A 21,931-nucleotide genomic window follows, 5' to 3' on the forward strand; every position below is an offset into this window, starting at 1 on the left:
GGGGGGGTGAGAGGAGATTCCTGAGAACACCCAGACAGGTCTGATAACTTTTTACAGTAAACACGAGCTTCCTCGGTTGATACGCAGTGTCAACAGAGAGCACACTGGTGTCACTGTGTAATGTTTTGTCATCAGCAAGACAAACAGTGGTGAGCAGCGAGATGTTGTTGCCATGACTCCTCTCAGCACCCTCATATTTCACAGGAACAAGTGAGTGCAAATACTGGCACCTGAACAGATAAACACTTTCAAAGCACGTGATAAAGTGAAGTATGTTCGGCTGCGCGCTCGATTAAGAGTGAGAGCAGTTTATAATTGAACGTTTCCCACGGTCATCAGTGCACAATGGCAGGAATCATTACTGCTGCATGTCCATCTTAAAGCTTCAACTAGAGCATTAGTGTTTTAAAAAGGCTTGAATGACAATTATTATTATTAAATTAAACACTTAAATGTCCTTCTATATGCTATTATAATAACATTATAGAGTGTTGTAAACCATTCATTACATGTTTACATACTGCTTCTACATGTTAAACAGGTGAAGTGTTACGGACAATTTTCGATGAAAAGAAATTTAATTTTATTGCTGTGTATGTTAATGCGAATGAAAATTATTAGTGCCACGGGTGCTCAGCTCCGAGGGACTCCTCTACAGCTAGAATAGCTGAGAGGAGTGCCTCGGGGCTTTTTTGACATATTTTTAAAATCTAATGTCAGTTACTGTTACAGGTCTATTATACACTGGTAACACATTTTGTACCCTCTGGGGTTCCTCGCGTCCAAAAAAGGACACACAAAGAAAATGCTATAAAATCATCATATATCAATTTTTTTTTCTGCTTTTTTTTGCATACATCTCTTAAACCACTTCAGTTCTGCTCAAACCTACCAAATGTTTATTAGTTTTCAGGATTTTAACCCTTTAAATGCCAGTTTGAAGACATGTTGCCTCTTGTTTTATTAAAAAAAACAACACAGTATATGAGATATTTCCCACATAATACATGATGGAGGGATGTGACATTGTTTTACATCAGAGTCTTTTTTATCAAGACATTTCTCAAAAGCAGAATATGATCAGGGTGACTTTTGAACACTGGAAATAAATCATGTACTCATCCCGGCAGTAGCCCCCGTGGCACTCAAAATTTCCCTGGAATTTTCTAGTTCTCACTATCATTTGGATGCTTGTTTTTCTTGTGACAACTTCTTAATTCAGTAAGTTTCCAGAGTGGGATTTCCCCAGACATTTACCTCCATGAGTTTGACCTGCCGCTCTCTCTCCTCCACCGTGGCTGCGTTCCTTTCCTCCAGCTCCTCCACCCTCTGCTCCAGCTGTTGGCCCCTCAGCTGGGCCTCCTGCTGCTCCCTGCGACACCGCTGCAGATCCCCCTCCAGAGGAAGGAGCTGAACACAGAACACGCCACTGAGTAAACACACACTGTGAGATAAGGTAACATGCCAGGGTTTAGTGTTGGGCAGTGGTCACTCAGTTACAGACATTATTCAGAAAAGTGAATCAGGTTAAACGTTTGAAAACTTCTCTCAGGATCCATGTAGCACCTTATCAGGAGAAAAATTAAAAAAAAAAACAACATAACTCCTTTCTACCCTGCCGCTGACTTATTATTTTATTGGTGACTCGGACATTTGAACCCACAAACTGATGAATCGAGGGAGACAATGAGTACCACACCTCTTCCTGCAGTCTTTTGGCCGCCTGTCGGGATTTCTCCAGCTCTGCTCCCTTTTCCTGCAGCTGTAGACGCAGCTCAGCCAACTCCCTCTGACTCTTTTCTCTGGCCTCGTCGACCTGGCTCTGAAGTACGTCTGTAGACGCCTCGCACTCCTCCATGATGCTGTTCATCTGAACAGACGGATAAACAGAGCTTGTACAGTGAGATAAGTGAACCTCCTCGGGTATGTGGACATAAGGGATGAAAGAAACTATGCATGCACAAGAACTATCAGCTGTTTCTGCTGATCTCATGTCGCTGCAGGGTTAAGACAACAGATTTTTGGATCTTGTTTGGCTCCAAAAATGTTTTCCGATTGGGTCTAATAAATTGTCAAGGTCCACCTCTCACCTTCCTCTGCAGTTGCTCAACAGCCCGGTCCTGCAGCCTCCTCTCGTCCTCCAGTTCAGTTTTTGCCTTCCACAGCTCCTCTCTTTGTTTCCTCTCCTCCTTCAGCTTCTCCTTCAAGTCCCTGTGCTCATGATTGAGTTTGGTCAACTTACTCTGTCGAAAGACAAGACAACAGCTTTGTTTTTTTTTTGCTAAACTGCTAAAAATCATCTCACGCCCTGAGTCATGATCTTAAAACCAATCCAGCTGTTTCTCTTTTTTGTAATCCTTCTTTAAGACAGGAAACATCAGTAAGTCACCACCTCGCCCCCAAGCTTCCCCTCTGAGACTAACAGTGACCTGGACTTTACCTGCACGTCCTCCAACCGAGTGAGCAGCAGTTGGTTAGACTGACACATCTCCTCCTCATTCCTCCTCACATCCTTTAGCATTTCTTCAACCTGCTGCTTTTCCCTCTGAGGAACAAGAGAAAAAAAACATCAGGAATATAAATGAAACTTTGACTAAAAAAACCCACATCAAATCGAAGTAAATAAAACATGTCCTCAGAAAGAATTAGCTCAACATCAAAATCCCTCCACCCTCACCCACACCTTCTCCCCACCTCCAGCTGCTTCGCTCTCTGCTCCAGCAGTCTCTCTGTGGTTTTAGCCTCCTGGATTGCCTGGTTCAGCTGATCCACTTTCTTGTTGAGCTCCTGCACCTTTCCTCTCAGCTGATCTCTCTCCTGGCTCAGATCCTTCAGCTCCACCTTAGCTACACCTTTCTCCCCCTCTGCCTCCACCTTCTCTTGACACAGCAGAGTATTGCTCTGAAAGACAGGTTGGAGTCATAAATGATGAACATGAGCAGCGTAATAAACCACGTGTTAGTTTTGCGAATTCAAAAGACATGCATGTCTTCCCTGTTACCTCTTTAGCCAGCTCTAAATCCCTGAGCAGCTTCTCAAGCTCCTGTTCATATTCCTCCTTCAGAGCGGCCGTGTAATTGTCGTGCGTCTCCACCTCCTCTTTGAGCGCCCCCTTCAGGGCGCTGAGCTCCCTCTCCCGGCGGTGCAGCACCTCCTCCTGCTCCTCCTTCATCTGAAGCATCTCCTGAAAGTCCAAACTCAGCTGCGCCATATCCTGACGGACATCCATCATAATACAGTGTTACTACCTTTAGTGCAGTGAAGACAGCTGCTGATGATTTGGGACGTGAATCTTCTACACCTGCTTTCATTTACCTTCAGAAGGATTTCTTTCTCTGTGTTTATCACCTCTGCCTTCTTGGCTTGGTCCAGCTCATCGTGCATCTCAGAGAGCTGCTGCTGAAGGTCTTTCATCTCCGTCCTGGATCTTTCTCTCTCTGCCTTCATCTTACTCAATCTGACAACATACAAGAAACACAAATATACAGGAAAGACATATCTTTCAGCATTTTTCAGTTCCATATTTTGTATGTATTTGGTAAAGAAACCTGCTTGACCCTGCTTTAAAGTTGTAGAACAGCCCTGGACAGGACTAGATATCTGCACACTTAATCCAAATGGTATTTGACTCTGCTTTCGCTCTAATGACCTTCATCAGCTCACACATTACAGTTCACTTGAATGACCTAAGAGTATGAGCAGAAGCTTTGCTGAAAAAAAAAGCGGAGCACAGCATTGAGCTGAAGTGTGTATCCTGTTTAGTCATGCATTTCATAACTGTTTCATTTGCTATCCATGGAAAACATAAACTTTCCTCTGTGACACTAGACACCATGAGGACATTAACACCACTCTGATGTCTGGAAAGTAAATATGAAACGGTTCTCAATTATAGCCTCCGTTGAGCTGATAACATGTCAGCATTTTTACTTAGCAGAGCTTTACTTTGAAACTTTTCTGAGTGACTGGGAGGCCAAATCCTTACTCCTGTTTGGTAGACCGAAGCTCTGCCTCGAGTTCAGCCAGTCTCTCCCTGAGTTTGCAGAGCTCTGTCTGACTTTTGGTAAACTCTTCCTGAAGTTTCTTTTTCTCCGTCCTGGCTTTCTCACAGGCCTTGGCAAGAGTCTTTTCATTCTGCACAACACAGTAACAGAAAGGGACATCATCAGTCACAGGAACAGGAAGTGAGTGGTGAGTCAGCAGGATGGGGTCGCACTGCACCTTCATCTCAGTTTCCAGTCTTTGCTTTAACTCAGACACGTCTCTCTCCAGCACTGCCTGTTTGTCCTGCAACTGCTTCACCTCCGATGCATTATCCTTCAGGAGAAGAGAAGTATCATTGGGAGTTTCAGACAAAGACATCTTAACATGCTGAACAACTATCAACACTGGCAAACATCTCATCCCAACACTCACTTTGTCCTCCTCCTCCACATTCTCTGCAGTCCTCCATTTGAGCTTGTTGATCCTTTCAAGCAGCAGGTTGACTTTCCTCTGAGTGGTGGAGTCATCATCAGTCGTCCTGAGAGGCAAGAAAAACATTTCAAAAACACACTGACTGGTTGTAAAGATAAAATTAAAATTAAATCTAGTCAGCGATACATGGCGGTGCCCTACTTCAGCACATATTTGAAAATAGGCAGTGATGGATCTTAAAAACTTTCCATGTGACTGGTTATTTATCAAGTTCATGCTCTGCATTCCTGACTGCTGTGTGTTTGAGCACACACAGCTGGATCGGCACCCCCTTATCTGACTGAACTACACACTATTGAATCTTCAGCTGAAACAAGTGGAAATGAAAACTCATTTATTACCTTGTTTCAAAGGAATAATACTTACATTATATTATATTATAATTTTTATTTTCCTTCTTGCCGTGAGATTTAACGTGTTAATCATTGAGCATGAGTTGTTAGGTTGATTTTGCAAACATTTGGATGATTATTTGGATGCTAGCTGTTTCCCAATTTCCAGTCTTTTTTTAAATGTAATTTTATTCTATTTTTATTTTATATATTTTTGCTTTGCCTAACGTAAAGAATCTGTGTTTAAATGGTGCAAAATCAATGAAGTTGCCTTGCCTTTGTGCTAAGATAAGCTAAACTAAGCTAAACTATGCTAAGATAGGCTAAGATAAAATAAGCTAAACTAAGCTAAGCAGCTGCTGGATGTAACTTCATATTTACTGTAAAAACATGAAAGCGGTATAAATGTTCTCATCTGTCAGCAAGAAAGCAAATGACCATTATTTCCAAAAATGTGGAACTGGTTCATTGACCACAAGTGCTGAGAGCTGACAGGGACTTACCCATCCTTGAGGTACGTGAACAGTATTTGTTTTGCTGTATCTGCAGTCGGGTCTGCTGAGAGCTCTTGCTGTCCTTTCAGAAGATCAGGAGTGACCTGGTCAGAGAACATACAGCAAATAAATTCAATCTTTAAAAGAACAACTGTGCTCTAAAGCAAATCTCATTACCTGTGTGTCTCTTTCATCAGACTCATCAGTCTGGTCGCTACATGATCTGGAGACAGAGGGTTTCTCTGTCCTGTGAAGCAGATTCGCAGCATGAGGATGAAGTCCTTTGAGCAGTGTGCTCGGCTTGCTCTCCTCCCTTTTGTTTGTCAAAGAGGGCTCTCCGCCAAGGAGTCGAGCCCTAGCTGACCCGGGAGGATATATCCCACCTGGGGTCTCCCCCCTGGTGCCCTTCAGAGACGAGGGTCTGCTGGAGGAAGGGGAGGACAAGGAGGAGTCTGAGGTTCGACCGCTGTCCACGCTGCGCGACCTCCGACACTGCTCCGGGTCCAGCCTGTTTCTTGGGCCACACCTTCCCCTTCGCTGGCTGCTGTTGAACTGGCTTATCAGCTTCCCCACAGATAAGATGGAGTCTGTGTCCACTAAGTTTGGGAACCTTGCAGGGATGTGTCCACCTGAGGGAGGTGCCTTGTTCTGGACCACCTCAACCTGGTCTCCCTCTGGGCCCTCGGCTGGCAGAGGGATCCTGGGTTTGGTCATGTTAGCAGTCTGCGTTGTCTCTGGAAGACGTCCAGGTTGGGCGACTGAAGGAATGACTAGGTTCAGGTTATTACTCTCAGGGTCATAAGGTCTCATAATCTCTGGGTGTTTCTGATAATGAAACACAGAGGAGGCTGCACTCCTCTGTGTCTCAGCTGGAGAGTGTCTTTCATCCACAGACCTCACCATACCCGGGTTGTACCCCGCCTGATGAGTGATGACAGAGATGTCCCTGTGACTCTCCTGACCAGAACTGTTCAGAACCACGTAAGGTTGACCTTTAAACCCCTGAACCTGCACCTTCACTCCAAACAAGTTGTCCTGGCTGCCTCCTTGACTGTGTTGCTGCATGTAGCTCCTCTGTATCCTGATGTCTGGAGAGCCGTTCAGTCTGTGAGACTCCATCCTGACTCCACTAGATTAACAGATGAACTGGCAAAAAAACGAAACAAAAAAAAAAAAACAGACAGGTAATTTAGAAATCCTGCATGGGAAGGTGAACTAAAAACTGATGCATCAGGTTGGTCCAGCTGGGGCTGGTGTTTACAAAACATTGGAGCAGGGCTGGTGCCTCAGTGGTACACAATGACAGACATCCAGGGAGCTCCTCACGCAGCTGCACTCATCCTACATGAGACACTGACAACAGCGTGATATTGCTGTGCAATGAAAACAGCTCCTTCTGTGTGCTAATAACAGTGTGCTATTGTACAGCTGAAGCTGAGCCATCTGTATGACGACTACAACTGGCCGAGGTCTCCGGGGTGTCGTCACCCACTTCATAGTATGACACATGAAGATAATGTTTGTCGACAAATATGTTACTGTGAGGCTGACACACAAGAACACAAGAGGTGTTGTGCTGCACACAAAACGGTATCTTCTCAAGAGCACCATCCCGAGCGTGGATACTTCAACTAAAAGCACTACAGACAGACAGCAGCTCGTGTGGTGTTCAGGAAGTTCAGAAAGAAAAGTATTGTTACCACTTTCTAACAAGGTATCCTTCATAAAAGGTTTATAAGCTCTAACACATGGTTTTATTAGTAACTGTTATAGTAGTAAGATCAGTTATAAGCCATGAATAAGAACCACTCTTGGGTTGCCAGGTTGTACAATATCCTCCTTCAGCACACTTGCAGAGTCCTGTGAGTTATCTCTTAAATTCATCTGACTATCCACTCAGATAAGAGTTTTTGGGGGCATTTAATGCTTTTATCAGAAAGTTGGCAGGATCTGAGGGGAGATGATATGTTATAGAGATCCCCAAGCTCAAACCTGGCATTTTGTGATTACATGATCAGCAACTTAAACCCCGTGGTCACCATGACAACTTTAATTCTGGGCAGTTTCTAAGATTGTAATTCTGTGACATCAACAGACACTTCATAGATCCGTTATTAATAAAAATGATTTTTGGGTTGGTAGGTTATAGGAAAATGTGCCATTTCATCTGTCCTTTAAGCAGACTCTTAAATTCATCAGAAAGTCCACTCAGATGGACTGTTTGTCCACACAAATCCACTCGTCATCAACTTTAACAACATCAATTTATCAACACACTTTCCAAAAGGTCTGACTGTCAATTTAAGGAGGTCTTCCTTATGAAACAAAGAGTTAGCCAAAAGGACAAAGCAAAAAGGAAGAAAGAGGACTTTATACAACCTGGCAACCCTTCCGATTTCCTTATTAATAGCTTATAACTATACGCTGAAATAAATGATTTATTAACCATTAATAACGCCATTAATTACAGCTTATAACCATATAAGAGTTATTTGTGAGCAAGTGGTCGCGGATGGTTATAAGTAGGCTCCAAGTTTATTTGCTGTCTGATCTGCGTTTATCCGGTTTTACTTGATGGACTTCACTTGGCCTCACACTGTTAACTTTAAACAAATGGCTAGCCTTCAGTCAAATATACAACTACATTCAATTACGGCACATAAACGCTAAACATCACAGAAAACTGTCTGATTGAAGTAGTTACTACAGGAGGAACACAACAGATAAAGTAGCTACATTATGATCTTAAACTCACCACTGGGCACAGCACACACACCGCGAGCGGCTACAGGATCAATAACCAGGCTCTTCCTTTGAGCAAACACGAGTTACAAAGAGATCAATCTGAGGTGCAACTTACCGCTGTGTCTCCGGTCTGACTGCTGCGTCCTCCTCCTCCTCTGTCCGCTCACACTGTCATCCTCCGCCCGGACACGATCACACTGTCCCGCTCAGAGAGAGGCGTTCACTGCCCGCTCCGTGTCAGACATTCAGCCCATATGACTGTGGGCTTAATATGATGTAATGGGTTTGAAGGAGTGATGAGGATCAATGGACCGTATATCACACTGTAATATTGTGATCCACTAAAGTCACGAGCTGGAAACTGGACCAGTATGTAAAGACTGTTACAGGGATGAAGGAGGTTAAAAGTTCCCATAAAAGTTTAAGGAGACTGTTGCACGTTTGACTTCATCCAGGTGTCCATTAGTGTAGCCTACTGTAACACCAAAAAGGAAACGCTTGTCCCGGGAGCTGTTCATCATATATCATTGAAATATTCAAAATTCATGCACATTTATAATTTGTTTTACAAGTTGAAATGCTGGACACAACTCACTGACCTTTTCAGGTTTTCACATCACACTTGTGTAACTGGATATTGGACTGAGCCAGTTGTGATACATGTGTAAACCCAGATTTAAAGCAGATGACTTCAAAACCCTTCTACCCCTATAGTGCCAAACACTGCACATTCATCTTTCTGTGCAGTGAAGACAAAACATCAAAGTTAAAAATAAGTGAAAACATTTCTGTTGAACATTTCCATCACTCAGGGGCCAAGGTTTTATTTACTAGGTCACATCTTTGAATACAGGTCTTGATTACTGTAAATGTGGTTTCTGAATAGAAGCCCTGCTACATATAGACCACATGCTTGTGTAAAAAAAACCCAAAACATTTTATGCTTTTAATTAAAGACAGAAGTGAGCAGACAGGAACTGGAGGAAAGAGACTTGAACCTGGGACGTCGCAGTTGGTCAACACCTTAAACCCAGAGGTCACTGGGTCGACCTCTAATCTGTGTCATTTTTGCTGTTTGGTAGAACTGAGCTGCAACTTTGTGAGGATTTCTCTTTTCTTACTGATGCAGTTTGTCACGTTTAGTCTTAGCTGTCACACAGCTCAGGCTTTACAACATCTAGAACTGCTACATCGTTTTGTGATCAGAAACAGCAGATAATTTGTTTCTTTTGGAAATATCTTACTTCCCACTCATTACTTTGAAAAAACAAAACATCTAAAGCTGTCACATATTGATAGGTGGGTCTACCTTACTGTGTGCGTGTCTTTGAAACCATCGTTGTGAGGACATTCTGGCAACTTCAAAGGGGCGTTTGAGATTTAAAACTTTTGGGGTTAAAGTTAAGCATTTATTTGTATTGGTTAGGGTAAGGGGTTAGGAAATGTATTATGTCAGTGAGTGTCTGCATAACTAATATAAGACAAGTATGAGTGTGTGTGTGTGTGTGTGTGTGTGTGTGTGTGTGTGTGTGTGTGTGCGTGCGTGTGTGCGTGCGTGCGCCATTATCTTCTACAATTTATAATAGATGACACAGACTCAGAGTATTTGAAAAAAGACATTTATTGCTACATTATCCTTTTGACACATGCCTGTAGGCTACTTCAAACTGTACACATACTGTACATGTTATGATAGGAGTATTTCAGATTATTCTTGATTATTATTCATTATCTGTTCAGCAGAGTGAGAAGCAAACAAGACATCAATTATTCTGTAATACTGTATTGCTCAGAGCATGAAATGTGGCTACATCTAACAAAACTGCACAAAAAGTGTTTTGTGTAAAATCAGAATGAAAATAAAGCAAATAGAGACATTATTAAATTCACAATATCTGTATAAAAGATAAGTTACATATAAAAACAAAATGTTCTATGAAAAACTCAAACATGCAAAGAGCTTTGACTACGTCTGAAGAGCAATATTTACACTGAGGAGAAGAAGGATTCTGTCCACCAGTGTTTCAGTAAGTGTAATCTTCTTGTTAACAGTGCTATAACACAAACTTATAACAAATATACAAATAACAGATGACGCCCACACGTTACAGAACATTCTCGGAGGTCTGTTCATTCACAGAATGGTCACGCTCCTGCAACACTCGCGCACTCACACACTCAACACACACAAACCACAGGACAAATGAAATCCGTCGTGTGAACGCACAAAAAGGGATAATGAGTCCTCTGAGCTCGGTGGAAATCACGAGTGTACATGGTAAATAGTGATACACTGTAAAAGTCAGACAGAAATATATCTGGCCCTGCCAAAATTAAAACTGCAGATGACACCTTGCCACTACTGGGGTTCATCCATTCAGATATAATCAAACATAAAGATAATCAATAAATATACAAAATATGTACAAAACATCTGCAGCTTACAATGCATTTGTCTGTTACAAGTAAAGTTTAGGCACAAAGTTAGAAGTCTGTTTGGGAAGCGAGGAGATGATTGTTCAACTGCATCACACTTTACAATCAGAGAGGTGGACCTCTCCGCTCGGGTCCGAATTCACAAAAAACGCTGGATGCTCCTGGGACGCTCTTCACGCAACATCTGGTGACATAAAAGATAATGACAGACTGTTTGTATAAATAAATAATAATAAATACATTTTTTTCTAAATATGCTTCACATCCAAATACAAATATCCTCGACTCAATATCTCTAGAAGTAGAGAGATCATGGCTTGGACATATCAACACTTTGTTTTCAACAATATTTTAAAAAGAAACATGTATATCCTATATGCTGAAAATCATATAGCAGATGTTGTATATGTAATTTTAGAAAGAAATAATTCACACTGATATCAAACAGTAGAAGTTAATGTTAAATACTTTATGTTGGGCATGATGTAGGTATTGTCGGATGCTCAGAGGTGGCCCATGGGGTTTCCTGGGTCGGTCAGACTGGGATGAAAAGCCAGATGCATGGACTGCGGATCCGTCATGACTGTGGATGTCTTCTCCTCCTCTCTCCTCCGCAGACACGCTGCCTTCGGGTTCAGGTTCCTCTCTGTGGGATTCAACAAACAACACGCTTAGAATTAGACTAAATAAAGAAACTGAAGGCACCTGGTTGTACAGGGATATTATTAATCATTCCCATCGTGTGTGTAATGCACACTCAAATATTTAACTTCAGTGGAAAATACCTCATGAATTCTGCTTTAGCTGATCGGTTATTGTTGTGGCACGTATTGGCCACTTTGCATTTTTGATATGTCTACAACAAGTCAGATATTTTCAAATCCTGCTCATAGGCGCTTTAAAGCTGCTCTAATTCATATTTTCTATTAACGTGGAGAATCATCACCCGACTGCAGTTAAGCCGTTGGGAGCGTTGTAGCTTGTTTCAGCTCATTGGTTTTGGTTTTATGACTCAACCTACACAAAAGTGTGGATAAATACATGAGAGATATTTTAATCTGGATAAACTGGGGCTAAAAACATGTTTAGACTCTGTAACCCATATGCTTACTCTCCTGCACTAACTCCTGTGGGTTTCCATCTTATTTTTACTCTCCTTTACTTGTTTGACTTGACAGAGAGACAAGGCGCCATCTTTGCATCTCCCTCATCACAGAGGAGGACATGCAGCCTCTCCTGCCTCCCTGCACATCTGTGCCTGCAGCAGCAGCAGCGATGCACTGACCTCTGACTTGTTGTTCCAGGCTCAGGATCACGGCCACGGCCTGGTGCAGCACCAGCAGTTTGGTCTGCGGCTTCTCGCTCTTCAGGTGCAGCTGACACATGTGACCCAGCTCCTTAAACGCCTCGTTGATGTCCCGCACACGCAGACGTTCACGCGCGTTGTTGGCCATCCTCCTCTCGCGCTCGCGTTCGGCCTTCTGCTCCGGGCTCAGATCCTCATCCTCATGAATGCTACAACAACAAGAAAATAAAATACAGAATGCTCATAAATGTAGAAATGGTATAAAATTTATGTTTTTAAAAAATCATACACAAGTTTAAGTGGATCCAAGTGGAAGCTTCAGCAGATTACACAACACAAGAGGACTGTGTTGAGGTATACTGTGGATTTCTCTGCCCTCTGCTGGTCACTGAGCTGACACCATGATACTGAGTCTCCTGAGGTCGTCTGATAAACTCTCATTTGTTCTGTGAGAGCGGTTTACATAGAACAGACTCATGTAATCAGTCACACATTCATAAGTTAATAATAAATCCACGAGAGCATTTATTTTTAAAAACATTTATAAACAACCAGTCAGAGTCCATTCTCAGTCAAGAGATGCACTTTGTGGCATATTGTTTTATTTTATCATTTGGCTTGAATAAAAAACGAAAACCATGTTCAATAGGAAAAATGTTGCTCGAGGTCATTCACATATGCCAACATTGATTATAGATCTAAATAAAAAGAAAGCATGCACTCAGACATCAGAGCTGATGTCACGAAGAGGTTTGTCCTGAAGTGACCTCTGAGACATCAGGACATACAGTCTGATCTGTGAGATTTTCAAGATGTACAGTACGGTTTTAAATCACATCAACTTTATGCATCCATGTTTTGTAATGGCTCATTCAGCACCAAAACCATCTTAATGAATCTAAATCAACAATGATCAAGTCTGATGTAATAAATGAACCTGAAACAATTAGTCGATTAGTGATTCAATCAATTTGTTAAGCCAAAAATTGCCCGGTTCCAACTTTGACTGAAGTGTTTACCATGATGTCTTGACCCAGAAGTGTGTGTCCTAGCAGCTGTTCTTATCCCTCTTTTTTCATCATTTAATTTACTGCAATGTCACATGACATGAGAAGAAACATGAAGCAGAGCTAAACAGACTACATGGACACAGCTGTCCTTCACAGAGGGGGGTCTGGTCTATTGTATGTCAAGAAGGCATTAATACTTGCCTCTCTATTCTATCTGTTATGTAATCACATGACATATATAGTGCATAATTCTATTAAAAAAAAACACCTATAAATATTGATTTTGCTTCCTTAATGTGGCAGAAAATACAGCTGATGAATCATGCACAGCACGTCTCAGCAGAAAGGCCTGACTCTGCATAATCAGCACAATAAGTCTGGGGCGGTTTTTCTTCTGCAGTCACTTTCAGCACCAGGTTTATCACAACAGAATAGTTTTTCTGACCAGGTGGCTTGTGTGTGTGTGTGTGTGTGTGTGTGTGTGTGTGTGTGTGTGTGTGTGTGCGTGTGTGTGTGTGTGTACGTGTTTACCTGTTCCTTGCGCTGTTTTCTCCTTGTGTCTTGTGTTCACTCTCCTCATCTGATCTCTGGCTGTCAGAGCTGTGACTGTGATTGGTGTGCATCATCTCTTCCCTCTCCCTGCTTTCCATCTTCAGCTCCAGATTACCCTGAACTCCCAGACCTCCTGTGGGATATCACAGGCAATTTTTTATTTAAAAAAAAAAAAAGTAAACTGTGAAATGTCTTAAGTTCTTATAGTTGCAGACAAAGAAGGTGAAACACAGCAGTGGATAGATGAGAAGAGTAACGCGCTCCTACCTCCGCCTTGCATGGGCTGAAGTGTGATCCTCTGTCTGGCTGGGTATGGGTGGCCATTTTGTGTGCGGCTCTGGAAGGCTGAGTGGTTGCTGTTCATACTGACAGCTTCAACCTTTATGACACACAAAGAACAGGATGAGATAAGGAGAGTATTCATGGGTTCCTAAGTCCTCGCCTGAGCATTGAGCACCTGAAAACTCTCTAAAGGTTGAGTGTGAACGATGCTGTGGCTCGGTCACATACAGTATCCAACTCTTAGATCCAACCAATGACAAATAAGTCACAAAACCAACATCTGCCCTCTGGTTTCTGACGTAACCCTGAGTAGATCTCTCGCTCTACACAATTAATTTAATCTCAGACAATCTTAATCCTTCCCTTAAAACTACTATATACTCCCCAAACATGACCCCTAATTCTCTTCAGGAATGATTCACTCCTGACCGAAACATCATTCGAAAAAAATAAAGTGAGAGAATTTAATATCCCCCTCCCCCAAAGGATTAGACTAAAAACCCCTTTCCCCTGCATATACTTCCACTCCAGCTGGGTAAAATCCCCTTGGTCTACTGAAAGGCAAACATGCTGGAATGGGAGTGCACCATGCAGGCATCCCCCATCACCCCACAGTGGAATTAGAGTCCGCACATACTGTACGCTCTCCATACAAGGGTGACGCGTCACAGCGCTCTCCCATTGTGCTCAGTTTCCTATTTCAAGGACAACAACCTTTACATGAGGAAAACATGCAGACGTAGCGGGTGGAAAATTCCTGAAACTGAATACCAGGGCGCACTCGTACTATTCACACACAACACGGAATTTCCCTACACACTGCCCTGTCCTTGCTTAAATACTTCAAAGTAATAGTTGTTAACCATGGCTGGAGCGTGACAGGTGAGCGGCAGAGTGTTGGCAGAGCCCGGGTGGCCGTGGTGGGTCTGGGTCAGCAGGCTGTGGATGTCAGGGGGCAGACCGGCCGTGGGGCCCACAGCGTGGTTCCTCAGGACATGGATCACGTCGTCAAGTCTGTCCAGACGGTCCTCCACCTGAGACTGCAAAACACCGGGGGGCAAAAAGTTACAAACTGCACTTTTCATGGCATTTAGCAATCAGGGCAAAGTTTTAAACATCCTCTCAGTTCAATAAACATGGGACATTTTGTAGCTCAGAAATCCATTCTTTCAAAATCACATAAACCGGCAGTTTTTCTGCTCAGTTTTGACAAGTATAGTCATATAAGTCAAAACTCTTTTTTTTTTTACTTGAATGATGGAAACCTTAAAGCAGTAGCTGGACATTTTGAGAAATACATTTATTCACTCTCCTGCCGAGAGTGGGATGATAAGATCAAGGTTCGCAGGCTGCCAGGCAACGAGCCTGACACATAAGATCCTGTAAAATCTCAACATTACATATAACAAGTCTGTTGACGAGCGTTAGAGGTGCTGATAGGTGGGTTTTGTTACTTTTGGACAGAGGCAGGAGAGCTGTTCCTCCCTGTGTATGGCCTTGTGTATTGCAGTCTCCTCTGGTTGTTTGCTCCTAATATAAGTATAATAAGTAAGTATAATAAGCAAATATTACATGTATATTATTATTATCACATACATGGTATTGGTATTTTCATAACTGTTCTTTTTTCTCAGGTATATACAAATGCTAATGTTTAGTATATATTTAAATAGACTTTTATTTGCCTGATTGTTTTGATATTTGATATTTTAGGTGCATTTATATTGAACCTTCTACTTGTCTTTCCTGCCTTTCTACATTTTCTGCCGTCATGAGTTTCATTTATCATTTATTTACATATCCATCCATTAATTATCTCTATATGAACAAGTAAACTATAAGGGAGATGGTATTAAACTGGGTCTTTACCATTGATATAAGTGTCGACTCATAATGTGGTGAGACTGGTGCCTGAACTGAACTCCGGGGCCACATGTTAGTACCTGGGAGGAAGAAAACAACCAAAATAGAACATGAGGAGGTTGAGATATACAAAATAAAAATAAATGATATTTCACGCTGAGCGACACCCATGGCTGCATCTGTTACTCCAGTTTACCTGCAGGTTCAGCTGCGTTCGGCAGTGGAGACGGAGACCTCACCGGTGTGGACGAGCTGGAGGGGAAGCTGCTGCTGGTGTGATCAGGGGAATAAATCTGGCGGCAGACAGGGAGAGAGAGAAGGAGGGGGAGGGGTGAGACCAGGGCATGGATCATTTTAAAAGCACAACTTGTCATTTCTGCGTGAGGTTTTACAGCTGCTGCCACAGCCTTTGGAGCAGGCTCATAACCTGAACTAAACTCATCAATTCTGGTCATTTTACTAGTCGGCAGCCAATAAAAAGTCCAGCAGCACAAAAGTAGCCTTTGGTTAATACGCACTAGTCTGTTACTGGCAGGGCGGAACAACTATGTCCCTTTTGCATTATACCACTGGGACTCTCAGGGCTTGGTTTTATGCTCTGGTCTGACTGTTTGAACATAACAAAGCATAGATGAGTTGGTCTAATGGGATTGAGGTGGAGCATACTTACAGAGGCCAGAGCTTTGCCCAAGGTGTCACCTGTCTGTGACCCTCCTGATACATTTCCCTGGCTCCCTGAGACTGCAAAAAAAAAAAAAACAATCATCATGAAATGAAAGAATAAAGAACAGTCAAGCCTGAGCTGAAATAAGAAGTGAGGATTATTTTCTCCATTTCCTCACCTGTTGAATTCTCTGAGGTGTTGATTGATGGAGTTCTTGGTGCCGTATTGTTGCGGTGAAAAGTGGACATGGGTGGGAGACCCCTGTTCATGTCAGCAGCCATCACTGAATGTTGAGAGTAGTCCTGAACAGTAAGCAAACACACGGTTAAATACACAGGGGTCAAAAAGTCCCGTGCTGTCAACATGCGAGGGCCTGGAGGTAAATCTCACCAGGTTACTGTGTGGTGGTTGCAGGCTGCTGTAGCTCCCCGGCTGTGTTTGGTGGGTTGTGGCTGCTCCCAGTGCACCTTCATAGCCCTGCTGGTTCAGCCCATTTACAGCATTCCAGATGTCGGGCGAATTGCTCGTCCCCTCTAAAATGCATAAAGATATGTTATAGCCTGTACTGAAACAGCATCTCAATCAGCCAGTCCAGCCACGGTGCTCAACAGCAGCCTCTATGGAAATAATGATGTCCTATCACTAAGTTTCACTGGTTGAATTAAAGCTGATGTCTACCACTTGTTTCGTATACAAACATTTTTTTTTTTTCCCTTTAAAATTTAAACTTTGAAAGCTACACCAAAGAAATCTGAAATGGCTGGACAATGATATAATATAATTGATATTTCAGTGTTTATCTGAGCTCTGAGAATCATAGGACATGCCCAATTGTTGAAGGCTCTAATTCTTATTGACTCTTAATTGTAGTTTCTAGTTTTTATGCTATTGTCTGAATGGTTATTCTACCCCCTTGAGTGAAATACTGTATGTAAACAACTACACACACATTTCTCTGCCATGATATTTGGTAAATATTCATGTTCCCTCAGGGATAATTGTAATGACTTCCTCGGATCCTCTGAATTTTTTCTACAACTGGCATCAGGTCAAAACTTAAAATTGTCCAACATTTTGCTTTATGACTAAAATACCTGCAAAATACTCACATTCCCATCAGCCTCAGCTCTACTTTGTATTTAGTGCTAATTGGCTAATGTTAGCATGCTAACATGCTACACTAAGATGATTAACAAGGCAAACATTAGCTATATCTGCTAGAGATTGGCATCTTAACATTGTCATTGTGAGCATGTTAGCATGTTGATTTTAGCATTTAGCACAAATTTGCACCTAAATACAGCCTCACAGAGCTGGAATGACCGTAGACTCTCAGTCTTGTTTAACATATTTTTATTGTGGTATAAAGGTTTTAGTTGATTTCATGGTTTCATTTGAAGGGAATTTATTTCTTATGTCCTGAAATCAGACTTTTTTGATCAGGATTACATGGTTTTGTGGATGAATAGGAAAATAAACAAAAACAGGAAACGGACAACAAAGAAGGTCTGGAACATTTTACTTTTGTCTATTTAGAAATCAGAGCATGCAAAGCAGATCATTGTGTGCTCACATGATAATGTTGTTTGATTAAACTTGAACCTGATGGCTCAGGATCACTAAAAGCTCACATAGTATTTGCAAAGGGTTTGAATGGACATTGAACCAGGAAGAATATTGTAATTACAGAAATTGTCACTGTGCTAGAATTGTTGATGGATGACCATGTTCATTTCGGATTGTTTGAGCTCACCAAAGAAGGTGCTTGCGAACACATTGCTGGGGGCCTTGTTGGATGGATGTGAAGATGAGTTCTGGTTGATGTCGTCATTACAGGGAGACTGCCCATAAACCTAAAAAGAAGAACTTGTTTAAGGCATTGTTGGAAAACAATTTTGAACCGTAAGATGATGTATAATCAAACACAAATTTTCTACTGCTTCTACATTACTCAAACCAATCTTACTGACACAAACGCGAGTGCTATGAGCGCGGGCTGAAGCAACAGTATTATGAAAACAAAGCAGAGAGCTGATGCACACTTAGAGCTATTGCGATAATCCATAAGCTGCAGATCCATGCACCTCCTCATCCGGATTTAGGAACCATTCACCATGAGAAATCCCTGCCCTAATCATGATCAGGTTCGACTGGCTTCACAAGACTAGGATACAATTCCCTCCCAAATAAAATTGAATTACAGGCCTTCTTATGCTTTTTCCTCACCCTAATGATCTTTCCTGTAGGGAACAAAACATTGTAAATAGCAAACAGTTCAAAGAATTAAACTAAAAATACCTTAAGCTTGTGTGTTTTCTTTTTCATTTACTTGCAGGGTTACAAACTGCACATATGCACACAAAACACACCAACACATGCTCACTCACTCAAACACACCAAGAGGTCTGGGCTGCACCTGCACCTCCCTCGATTGCTTTGATGTGCCCCAGGAAATGAAAATAAACCTCCCTGCGCAGCATCAATGGGGTGTCAGTTACCCGGACGACAAGTTCTGTAAAGCAGGCTATTAAAGACTCTCTTGAGTATGCTCATGCAAGCACACTCACAGGCTCACACACAAAGACACACGCACTTAAGCACACCCACACACACACACACACACACACACACACACACACACACACACACATACGTGCAGCCATGACCCTGGCTGGCATGAGTCCCATGGTGATTGTGGGCTAGGCCAAACAGAGGAGCCCCTGCCGACACTGGGCCCGTCTGAGCCGCCATGGGCAGCATATGGCGGAGGATAAAGCCAATTGTCCTCCTTACCATCAGCATAGCAGGCGACCCGTTAATAATGGTCACACCCCCGCCCCAGCACGCCCTCTCTGGCCCCCGCTGGAGAGGGGCCGTCACCATGGCATCCTCTTTTAGCATAGCATTGATTTAGGAACCATCAATCATGGCATCACAAACGATAAGAGACTTTTTTTTTTCAGCGAATAAAGACCCCAACTAAAAGAAGATTGGAATACTACACCACCCTTCATATGCTTGAAATAATCATTTTTGAACATGTGCCTTTAAATCTAAAGTTATTTAAACCTAAAACCACCGATTAACTTGTACAAAAAGAGGAAATCACTACACTATTTTTCCCCATTGTAAATGTACACAGCATTATGATGCTAGATGAGTGAAATATCAACTCGCTATTTAGGGCCTATGCTGTGCCCCACCATGGCCAACTCCAGCCACATGCAACCAATTTTCTGCCTCTGTGATCCACGATGTCTGGATATGGTTAGTCTCACAGAGATCAAAGCTGCCTTTGATAATGGCTGCAGTGGTGGAGGGACTGCTCCAACATAGCAGGGTTAAATCAAATAGAAAAAGCAGCAATCTGCTTCATGTCAAGATGTTTTCTGCTGCTAGGCTTGACTACATGGTGCTCAGCTAACAGGAAGCGTGAGTCTCACCGGTGCATTTTAACACGAGTTTACCAACATAAAACCACAAATGAGTGAGTGTAATAACTGAATAACATTAATGTAGGTGCTGTGTATGGGTAATGGTTATGGGTGATGAGTTTTGTGAATATTTAAAATGAAAAATTTTATTTTTATGTAAACTCCAAGTTGAATATGGGTTGAAATGCAGTTAAATGGGGAACTAAATAAACAAATTAAAATAATCAAATGGCCAATAAGCAACTCACTAGGATTTCTAACCTTATAACAGTTACACAGACTCTTGCAGTTCTTGTATTAACTCTGCTAAGTTGCAACCATAGAAGTCTAAATAAGAGTAAGCTTCATACCATATACACAGTTCCTCATGACAGTGAAAATGACACATTTAGTACAAACTAGAAACATGACACATTTAAAACACAAAGCTCTTTCTCCCTGTCTCTCACCCACACACACACACACACACACATGCAAACAAGCCAGAAGAAACAACCTTATATCCCAGCAAATGTCCTGTGCAGAGAAGGAAACATTCCTACCGACTCTGATGTGCCTCACTAAAGGTATATCCAAATGAGAGAATGTCAAATTACAAAGCCTCTAACTTTTATAAAGGTTACTCGTGTAAATTAATTTCTTACTGATGCAAAATGAATGCAAAATAAACATATAAAGCTGGAAACTAGTGATGAACTGAAGAAGTCAGCAAACAGACACAACATCTGAGAGGACCATCTCAGAATGCAACAGCATCCTCGCCATTCAACACACTGACAGTGTCATGTAACCCCTGGAAAATAAAATATAAATATAGATCAGATATGTACTCACTGGTTTCATGTTGTAGCAATACATCAATGAGTTGTTGCCTGTGCCAGAGACAGGATGAGCACAGTACATGACTCTGCCTGGTTCAGTGCAAGACTCCAGCCTCACAATACAGTCCACACACAGCTCGTCTGTCCGCGTCTCTACTCATGTGTATATAGTCCACATGCACTCCTTCCCCTAACCTACCCCTGCTGGTCATGCAGCTACCCGCAGACAACTTATGCAAATCAGGGCTGGACCATTCCAGGCAGCAGAGAGGGGTGGCCAAGGGTTGATGCTATTATTGTAGTACAAGCCTGGTCCATAGTATTATGAGCATCCTTTTTTTTATTTTATTAGAGAAAATTCAGTCATAAAACACTAGTGTTAAGTTTGTGGTGACAATAAGAGAGTGTGTTTGTGCAGAATGGCAACATGAAAATAACTTGAAACTTGTAATAATCAGGGAATTCCCCACCCAGGCATCAGCAAACCAGGACACCAGTCCAAAAAGAAAAATAAAGTCATCATCAATGTGGCTTATAAGTTTTGTTACTGAGGTGTCATCCTATTCCTGTGATATCTTTTGTTAGTGTCAAATCATAAGCAAGCAAGCTCAGAGATGCCTCCTCATGACCAAGGAGCAGTGATGATGCTTTGAAGATTAGCGTCCGTTAGACAGGTAGAGGTTTCCAGTAAACAGAGGATACCACACCCCTGTCTGACCTACATTTACAAATAGAACCAAGTCTTGGTTTGTAGGCACGTGTAGCGTGGCAAGCTCCTCCAGCGGCTGGGTTAAAGGTTACAGTAGTCTGTCTGGGTGATCTGCTAATGAACAGCAACAGTCAGACTTCCTGTTTGAGGTAAAAATCCTCTGTCTGCTGCCGTGGTGCTGAGAATCACCGTGACCTACTGCATGTGTAAATGAACGACTTAGGGTTACGATTTCTGAGTGATATCTTCAGAAACTCTCTTCAAGGAAAGTCAGCTGCTCTCATTGAAATACTTTATCAGCCAGAACAGAGGGTATATAAACAGTACAAGGAGTTGACCTGCAGTATCTGTGCACCATACTCTGTGCGTTACATAAATAGAAGGAAAAAAAAAAAAACACTGCAGTTGGCATGATGCAGACTTGCAGAGTGGCACACTGTCCTGGCAAGGCATTTTGTCCTAGAGAGACCTCGCAAGAATCCAATCAAATAATTCCCACTGAGACGGAGCAAAGTGTTTATCTTAAACACATTGTCTTACTAACCCTCCAGTGTTTACACTGAAGCCACAGGGGACTGGGTGTACTGTTGCCAAACTAACGGTTCTCTGGAATCTCTCCATACCATCTATTTCTATTTAAGTCTTTAAGAAAACGTTTCTGTGTGACTTTTAACGCACAGTTGGTGCAATTTAAACAAACTTTTATAGATATATGTATATATGTTCAACAATACTTTTTATATTTAAAGAACTGATAGTATTGGGCAAACTATCCATCACTAAGTAATTATAAAACTGTTATTGAAC

General features: G+C 42.1%; 2 protein-coding genes across 3 annotated transcripts in view; both read right to left on the minus strand.

Moving 5' to 3' along the window:
- LOC111667030 (cingulin-like protein 1) overlaps positions 1-8,302 on the minus strand; it is an 11,155-nt gene extending 2,853 nt beyond the window's left edge. The window contains exons 1-13 of one of the 2 annotated variants that reach the window (XM_023422594.2): positions 8,163-8,302; positions 5,480-6,448; positions 5,312-5,406; positions 4,417-4,522; positions 4,222-4,317; positions 3,986-4,134; positions 3,316-3,457; positions 3,002-3,214; positions 2,695-2,901; positions 2,441-2,545; positions 2,091-2,243; positions 1,700-1,870; positions 1,258-1,410 (exon numbers count right to left, since the gene is read on the minus strand). In XM_023422594.2, coding sequence (XP_023278362.1) covers positions 1,258-1,410; positions 1,700-1,870; positions 2,091-2,243; positions 2,441-2,545; positions 2,695-2,901; positions 3,002-3,214; positions 3,316-3,457; positions 3,986-4,134; positions 4,222-4,317; positions 4,417-4,522; positions 5,312-5,406; positions 5,480-6,421 — 2,532 coding nt within the window. In that variant the 5' untranslated portion in view covers positions 6,422-6,448; positions 8,163-8,302. The other variant, XM_023422595.2, reaches the window with a different exon arrangement.
- Positions 8,303-9,650: 1,348 nt separating this feature from the next.
- LOC111666919 (transcription factor 12-like) lies at positions 9,651-20,580 on the minus strand. Its single transcript, XM_023422442.2, has 13 exons — positions 20,429-20,580; positions 17,914-18,013; positions 16,551-16,693; positions 16,339-16,462; positions 16,167-16,237; positions 15,693-15,789; positions 15,503-15,576; positions 14,497-14,673; positions 13,619-13,730; positions 13,331-13,484; positions 11,769-11,998; positions 10,952-11,129; positions 9,651-10,667 (listed from the first exon to the last, which is right to left on the minus strand). The coding sequence occupies exons 1-12, from the start codon at positions 20,495-20,497 to the stop codon at positions 10,987-10,989; spliced, it is 1,494 nt and encodes a 497-aa protein (XP_023278210.1). The 5' UTR covers positions 20,498-20,580; the 3' UTR covers positions 9,651-10,667; positions 10,952-10,986.
- Between the last annotated feature and the right edge of the window lie 1,351 nt (positions 20,581-21,931).

This window comes from Seriola lalandi, unplaced genomic scaffold (genome assembly GCF_002814215.2).
Source record: "Seriola lalandi dorsalis isolate HSWRI2012SDOR001 ecotype SW California unplaced genomic scaffold, Sedor1 jcf7180002054682, whole genome shotgun sequence".
Classification (NCBI taxonomy): Eukaryota; Metazoa; Chordata; class Actinopteri; order Carangiformes; family Carangidae; genus Seriola; species Seriola lalandi.